Source organism: Eurypyga helias, unplaced genomic scaffold (genome assembly GCF_000690775.1).
Source record: "Eurypyga helias isolate BGI_N326 unplaced genomic scaffold, ASM69077v1 scaffold33544, whole genome shotgun sequence".
NCBI classification, from domain to species: domain Eukaryota; kingdom Metazoa; phylum Chordata; class Aves; order Eurypygiformes; family Eurypygidae; genus Eurypyga; species Eurypyga helias.
The window spans coordinates 29,095-37,021 of NW_010246142.1; the positions used below are offsets into that span (position 1 = coordinate 29,095).

Sequence of the window (7,927 nt, forward strand, 5' to 3'; positions counted from 1 at the left end):
CCGGGGTCTTTCAAAGTCCCAGTTCAGCCGTCTTTGGCCAGGCTGCTCCGCCGACTCCCTGCTCCTGCGTCCACACCCTCAGCTGGGCACAGCTCCTGTTCGGCTTACGCAGGTGCGGGCTGGCCGCCTGGCCGTGCCACCTCAGACGCTTGAACCTTTGCTCCCACAGTGGCTTTTGCATAAAGCCGGTGGGAAAGCCGTGGCAGGGATGCGAGCCATTTGGGGCTGGCTCCCAGCACGGTCCCTGCAGCTCAATCTGCACCCACTCGGGTGCTCAGCCCACCGCATCTCCCTGCGGCTCCTCCAGCCATGGCTTCCCCATGCCCTGTTGCCCTGCAGGGGCCATCTCACCTTGAAGAACCTGCCTGATTTGAGAGAAAACCTTTCCCCTCTCTGTCCCCAGGTGATACGGCCGCGGTGCTGTCTCCTTCTGCGCCGGGGCTGCCCTCCCAGCTAACGCACCTCTCCCATCCCCCTGGTAGGAAATGGAATCGAAGGTCTCTGAAGGCGGCCTGAACGTCACCCTCACCATCCGGCTGCTGATGCACGGCAAGGTAAGGGTCTCCCAGTGAGGGGGTTTCCTCACAGCTCCCTCTCCCGCCTCCGCTCTGGCTGTGCCCGGATCCAGCCAGCCGCATGCACTGCCTCCCCAGCCCCGGGCTGCCCCAGGCAGGTGTCCTCCTGCTGATGGGGAGGGTGGCACAGTGACATGGTGCTCCTGGTCCCTCTCATACCTGCCTCCTTCTGCTGGGGACAGTGTGCACCAGGTCTTTGCTTCATTATGGGGTTGGGCTGGATTGTCTTCACGTTTTGTAATGTCGACTCCTTTGTGTTTGGCTTTTTTCTGTAGGAGGTTGGAAGCATCATTGGAAAGGTAAGGAACTCTTTTAAATGTGTATTTAATGCACATTTCATGCCTGCACCGTTCGCTGTCTGTGTTGTGGTAGATGACAGTCACTTTTTCCCTGATCACAGTCCTTAAATGTTTGGTATGCATGAGCTTGTTGCTGCATTTGTGAGACAGAAATTGTGTGAGACCCCCAGAGGGATCAAAGACCATTCCCCTAAAAAACCCCAAAAAACCACCACTTACCTAGTGCCGTGGCCAGCTGCCTCACTGGGGTGGTGAATGGGTGTTTATGACTCTGTTGCCCTGACATTTGGATCAAGCAGTTTCATTAAGAGAGGTTTAATAAATGTCATGCAGGCCCATTTAAATTCTGCAGCACTTGTCTCTGAGGCTGCAGGACTCCATTTAGCTTGTGCAGCAAAGTTTCATGAGGTACTCTGCTCCCTGGTGCCATGGTGGTTTGCAAAGTCCTGGCTATACAGGATTGGGTTTCTGACGGTTTTAAAAGTCAGGTGACAAAGATTTGCAGCATAAATACCTTTTCCCAATATGCTTGTGCCTTATTTTTCAATCAGCCTGTCCAGCCCTGGAAAGATTCAGAGTTGTACCTGCTTTATATGTGAATAGAAAGATATTAGGTCTCTGTAGATACTAGATCAGAGATTGCTCTTTGGAGCCACTCTGAATTGCCAGCTTTTCTCAGCATTGGACCAGTTTCTGCGCTTTTTCCCTGCGGTTTTCCTCCTAATGGGAAATGTGGAAATGGAGGTGGAGGCTGCAGTTGTGCATTCGTAGCTGTTTTGTCTGTCGTGTCGCGCAGACACGGGGAGCAGGGCTACGATGGCTTACACCCTCAGCTCTTTAGCTGGCCACTGTGTGGGGATGGAGGGCCAGGCGTCGCAGGGCTGGCTGCCCAAATGTTTGGCTACGTGTTGCAGGATAGTAGAGAGTTGTATGTTTGGAAGAGTTGTTTTGAGGGTGGAAGTCTTCAGTTTTTAGTAACAGCCCGTGTTTCTGCTTCTTATTTCAGAAAGGAGAGACTGTGAAGAAGATGCGTGAGGAGGTGAGCAACCTTGCTCTGTAGAAGGGTTTGTAGGAGGAGGGGAGAGGAGTGGGAAAGGCCATTGGGCTGTCCTGCCCATCAGCGTGCAGCACAGTGACCTGTGTGAGATGTGCAGTAACTCCCAGAGTCGGGACACACAGGCTGGCTCTGCCCAGAGCTCTTTTGTCCAGTTTTCGCACTCCGTACTCAAATAAACTCCTATCACATTTCATGGGAATTTTTCCAGAGCCAAGAATTTGCTCTTAACGAAACATTGAAATTAAGTCACTCGTAAGATGCTTGAGTTTGTCCAAGGTCTTTGTGCCTGCAGCTACAAAGGAGTTGTCAGATCAGTAAGCAACACGCTTCTTTGTACAAGCAATGATCCCACCAGCTGGTCTTGCCTGGATTGTGTGGGTTTGCATTGCAGTAAAAGTCCCACAGCAAATGTTTGGAAACCCTTTCTGAGGGTCAGGGTAAGGCAGCGCTGCAAGCACCACGGGGGTCAGGGATGGAAGATTTTAAGGTTGTCAGGGTTGACCGGGCTGGGACAGGACCTACCCCAGAGGAAAGGCTGCTCCTCTGGCACACCCCTGTGGGTTGCTTGGCTGTGGCTATTCCACGGCTGCCCTTCTCTTTCCAGAGCGGGGCGAGGATCAACATCTCGGAGGGGAACTGCCCTGAGCGAATTGTGACCATCACCGGCCCCACTGATGCCATCTTCAAGGCTTTCGCCATGATCGCCTACAAATTTGAGGAGGTGAGCGATGTGAACCCCTTTCCCTAGGAGGGCAGAGTAAAAAGGACTGTGCCTAGACCCTCGGGTGGCCCGCCAGCCATGCAGAGCTCACACGTGCCCACTGCTGGGGCCAGCAGTGCAGGTGGGCTTGGGGACCTCCAACCCATGCGTGCCTGGCTGAACTTGCTTAACTGGTACATGACCTCAGCACTAAACCTTCCAGACATCTCTAACTAGGCAAGAACAGAACCTCAGTGAACTGTCCCAGGGGTCTCGCAGTTAATTAACTGCAGGGATGCGCAGTGATGCAGCCACAGAGACCGGCCACGTTCTGGGAGACAGGACCCCTCTGTTCTAGCCGAGGGAATTTGGGTTGGCCTGGATGCAGGCTTCTGGTCGGGTGCCAAGGGCTGATGCATTGCACTCTTCCTTTCAAGGACATAACCAACTCAATGAGCAACAGCACTGCTACCAGCAAACCTCCGGTGACGCTGAGACTGGTCGTGCCAGCTAGTCAGTGCGGCTCGCTGATCGGCAAAGGAGGCTCCAAAATCAAGGAAATCAGGGAGGTAAGGCAAGCTTGATTTTGTTATGGCACGTAGTCACAACTCCTTAGAGCTGATTTTTGACCAGGGGGGACCTGCCTTGGAAAGCGAGATCCTTATTTTTCAAGCATCATGCCCCATGTTACTTCCCAGGATGGTCCTGCTGACGTAGGAGCAGCATCCCGTGGGACACTGCTGGATTGCTCCTGCGGGTGCAGGCAGGGTGCCACACCTGAGCTGGCACGGGGCAGCGCAGCTCTCAGGAGGCACGTGGTGTTGGAGCTGGAACTGGCTGTGGGGAAAGGCATTCAGCTGCGGGATTTCTCCTCCTCTCTCTTTCTGTTTCCAGTCAACAGGTGCTCAGGTTCAAGTGGCGGGGGACATGCTGCCCAACTCCACGGAGCGGGCGGTGACAATCTCGGGGACACCCGACGCAATTATCCAGTGTGTCAAACAGATCTGTGTGGTGATGCTGGAGGTACAGTCTGTGACAAAGGGGGTAAAGTACATAGGAAAAAAAACCCAGCTGGCACCACCACTGCGCTGGGAGCTGTGGAGTGTGTCTCTCGTACCCTTCACCACGCGTTGTCGGACCACTCTCATTTCCTGGTATCTCCGTTTGAAACCCACCCAGTGTGTTTTCCCCACTATCTTTGTACGTTGTTTCTAGAGTCCCACGCTGGAAACCTGCCTGGTCGGGGGCTCCAAAGGAGATGGTCTGTGTCGTAGCACAGGGTGCTTTGGCAGCGGGAGGTGCCGGAGGAGGCCAGGCAGGCTGGGACAGTGGTAACCTGGTGTCCCAGCAGTGCCAGGGGGGCCATGGAAAGGGACCGGGGGCTGCAGCCACTCCACCAAGCGCCTGGCCTCCTCTGCACGGGGCATACAGTGCCCTGTGAGGACCTTGGCTGGGAGGAGGAGGCCAAGGGCATCATCCCCAGTGCTGGGGGAGCCAGGGCTGGCAGCACAACGCCGGGCTCCAGAAGGGCACAATGGGAAGGACAGTGAGGAAGACTGGTGGAGAGGAGGGGCCGTAGGATGCATGGATGTGTGTCAAGAGTGGGCTTTTTCTGGGAGAAATTATGACTAGCAGAGCTTCAACATCTCTGGAGAGATGCTGCTGCACCAATGGCTTATTGCCAGGGCTGACAGCAGGCACATGCCCGAAGTCCTTGCCTGCCGCTTTGGAGAGGGTAAGCTCCAGGAGTAAGACCCCCTGAGACATGGGACAGTGATAGTCTTTGCTCCTGGTGCCTCCTGGAGGTGGACAGGCAGGGACCCACGTCAGGCCCCTCTGCCTTGCCGCTCAGCCTGCACACTGTTGCCCTTCTCCAGCAGTGAGGAGCACGTTTGTCACTGCAGGAGTGTCAGCCGAGGATGCCAAGGCTTGGTGGAAGTGAAGCAAAACCAAACATAAGCAACACTGGTATGGCTAAGGCAGGAGCTGCCACAAGCCGCTACCTACCGCTGCTGGTAGTGATGCTCAGGCAGTACATTCTGATGCCAGAGGAGTGCGGTGTGAGCCACAGGGTGACTTCAGGATCCTTATGCTCTGGACTGCAGCAGAGGTGGGCCCTGGATGATGCTCGTGGGTGCGTTACGAAGTCTTGCGTGGCTGCTGCTCTTGCCAACCAAAGCAAGGGTTGCTGTTCCTCTGTACAATGGGAAAGAGGAAAACCCATGAGATTTCTTGCAGTCTGGAATCTGGGCAGTTCCCTGACTTTAACAGTTCACAGAGATGCTCCTTAAAACCTTCCAGTCTTAAATTATCTGGCCTCAGAAATCCTGGCTCGTTCCTGCCAAGATTTGTAATGCAATAAAAGAAAAAGCAGGTTTGTGATAATAGAGGCTGTGCTTTGATTGTACAGCTTTCCTGCAGACCTGTGCTTATCAGGAAGGTTTGGATATGCCATTTGGCTACAAGTAGACGTCTAGAAGAATGTACAGGAAAAAAATGAAGAATTTTCCATGAGGTAGCATAATACATATTGCCTTTCTTTACACAGCAGTAACTGTTATCATTTCACTTCGGGTAAAACCAGGAGGCTTTCATCTGAAATCTTTCCTGATCCCTAGAATCCTCCAAAATCTCTTCTATGGCCTGTTAGTTATGTTCAAGAGAAGACCAACAGAAATAACTTGGGTGAGAAGATCCCATGAACGGCGCAGCGGGATGCAGCACTACGGCTTGATATGCATCTCTACAGCTTCTGCTCAGACCTACCCAGGCACACAGGAGGAGTGGGATGTTCCGGCTCACACTGCCGCAGGAGGAGGGCTGGGAGTGCGTGCGGGTTGCTGCCTCTGCTGCGGGCATCTCTCGGCTGCTCACATGGGCTGCTACCGCCAAGCAGCTCTAGGATAAGATCTCTGGAAACACTGGTGTTGCCAGCTGAGAGGGGTTTCCAGCCTCTTGCTCTCCCAGAGCTCAGCACACTGGCTGAAGGAATCACTTCCACTCGTCCCACCGGTGTATGGGAGGCCTTGAACACAATGACGGTGCCTGGCAGCACCCGCTGCACCGCCACCGGCTTCCCAGCTTGGATGGCAATAGACCAAACCAAGTCCTGAAGGTGACCCTGTTCCAGTGGTGAGGAAGATGAGAGGGGTCACAGCGCTTTAGCATGGTGCCTGGTCACTCGGACGTCCTGCTTGTTCCTTCTGATGCCGGCGCTCATGATACCGTGCCAGAGCTCCTGCGGCTCAGCACGGCTGGTTCATCTCCAGGGCCGGCTGTCGACATGGAAGAGCTCTCAGGCTGCACAGAAAGCCACTGCACGAGGAGGCTGGTGGCATCCAGGGGTGAAAAGCCTCGTCTAGGGGAGTGCCTCCCCATCTCGCCTTGGAGTGTTTCGAGGAGGGCTCTGCATTCCGGCATCAGGCTGGAGTCTAGACCAGTTTGCAGAGAGCAGAGCAAAAGCAAGGGAGGCAGTGGAGGTCCGGGAAGCAATTTAGGGTCCCGTGCCTTGGCAGGGGATCTCCCGTACCCCAGATTGTCCTCATTGTCCATTAAATGCCGATTTCCCCCGTGTTCTCCTGTCCAGAAACGCGGTTTGCCTGGTGCGGGTGTTGCTGGCGGCGGCCCCGGGGGCCGTGGTCCGTCGGGTGCTTTCTAACGCTCTTTTTGCCGCCGTTTCAGGAAAGCTGTTCTAATGTTCTCTCTCCCTCTCCTTGTCCCTTTTCCTAGTCCCCACCAAAAGGTGCCACCATTCCCTACCGCCCAAAGCCCGCCTCCACCCCTGTCATTTTTGCAGGTGGTCAGGTAAGAGCCGACCCGCTTGCAGCCTCCACTGCCAACCTCAGCCTTTTACTGCAGCACCAGCCGCTGCCCGTTAGTGCACTCAGGTTTCTTGCCTTCTGACTTGCATGGTGTCATCCCATCCGTTGCGTGCCAACGGCAGGTGGACTGAAAGCTCTTTCCAAAACCGCTAGCAGTTTGCAAGCCCGAGCGGATGGCTTAGCTCCTGTGATGCTGCTGGAGGATAAGGAAAGGTCCAGCCCCAGGAAACAGGGTGTTAGCTCTGCCAGGCTCCAAGAAAAGGCTGGGATTTGCTTCGTTAGACCCAAATTCAGTATTTGCCAAGTTACTAGTGTGTAGGAGAAGCGCCTCATTGAATAAGAGGCTGTGACCATGCTCTCGGCGTCTGCCAGCGTTTATTTTCTGGCGTCTCTAGTCCAGTTCAAAACAACTTTGCATAGTTGTAATTGGTCTGAGATAGGAAGGGCTTGTCCCAGATGATGCTGAGCCTCTGTTCAGGGCAGCCTCCATGAAAGGGTCATCCCCGTTGCCGGTGCTTGGTCAGTTTGGGGTGCTGCTTCTCCCAAAAATGCCAGGAGAGCCTCAGCTCTGCCCGCAGGAGAGCCTGCGTGGCACTGCCTTCGCTGACATGGTGCAGTGGCCGGTCTGCAGGCTTGCAGTCATCATGGCGTGTTTCTAGCGACCCTTGGGAAGGCACAGCAGGTTTTTTCTTCGCAGGATAACCGTCGCACACATGCGCACACGCGTGTTTGTTCTGCAAACAGAAACCCAGCTCCCACGGCATGTGATTTATAAGACGAGCAGTTGAGCAGGCAGCTGCTTTCAAAGAGGGGGCTTGAATCTTTGCTTTTTCCACCTCCTCTACTCACCTCGCCTGATGACCGAGGTCCTGCCTATAGATGCCATCATGTCCTGACCTACCGATATCTACCAGGACATATACTTTCCCAGGAACTCCAGTAGCCAGGTAGATCCAGGACTAGGAGAAGCTACAACTAATGCCATCCAGAGCAGCACCACACAAGTTACTCCATTTCTCCCCAGCCATAATAAGTAACAGAAGGGCAAACTAAGGATGGGATCCAGCCCAGAGCACAGGCTAATTCAGGCAGAGTGATGAATTAGCATCCCCGAGTCATTGCCAGCATCGGGAGGAGCGTGCCGTGCCATTTGGTCCGAGCAGCCATCCTGGAAAAGTGCTTTGAGTCCAGCTGCTTGGTGAACTTATCTTCTCAAAAGGGAGAGTAAGATGGAGATAGCATTTCTCCTGCTGGCGAATGGTTGGTGTCTTGCACAGAAACAACAGCACGGGAAGAAGGGACCGTCTCTGAAACATGAGCTCTTCGCTGCTGGCCCCAAGGGATCGCTGGCAAGCCCCTTGGCTCTGGGCGAGGGGTGTCACGGGGCAGCAGTAACAGTCAGCGATGCTGCGAGGTGTCTGGGGAGGGTGGAAGCAGCAGCAGCTCATCAGTCTGAAGTACGCAGTGGCTAAAGG

The 7,927-nt window shown here is 54.5% G+C and overlaps 1 protein-coding gene across 1 annotated transcript in view; it reads left to right on the forward strand.

Moving 5' to 3' along the window:
• Positions 1-485: 485 nt before the first annotated feature.
• PCBP3 (poly(rC) binding protein 3) overlaps positions 486-7,927 on the forward strand; it is a gene marked incomplete at its 3' end in the record, with an annotated part of 19,864 nt that continues 12,422 nt past the window's right edge. The window contains exons 1-7 of the mRNA XM_010150305.1: positions 486-554; positions 851-874; positions 1,881-1,913; positions 2,536-2,652; positions 3,069-3,200; positions 3,526-3,654; positions 6,361-6,435. Of these exons, the coding sequence (XP_010148607.1) occupies positions 486-554; positions 851-874; positions 1,881-1,913; positions 2,536-2,652; positions 3,069-3,200; positions 3,526-3,654; positions 6,361-6,435 (579 nt within the window). The remainder of the gene's footprint in view (positions 555-850; positions 875-1,880; positions 1,914-2,535; positions 2,653-3,068; positions 3,201-3,525; positions 3,655-6,360; positions 6,436-7,927) is intronic.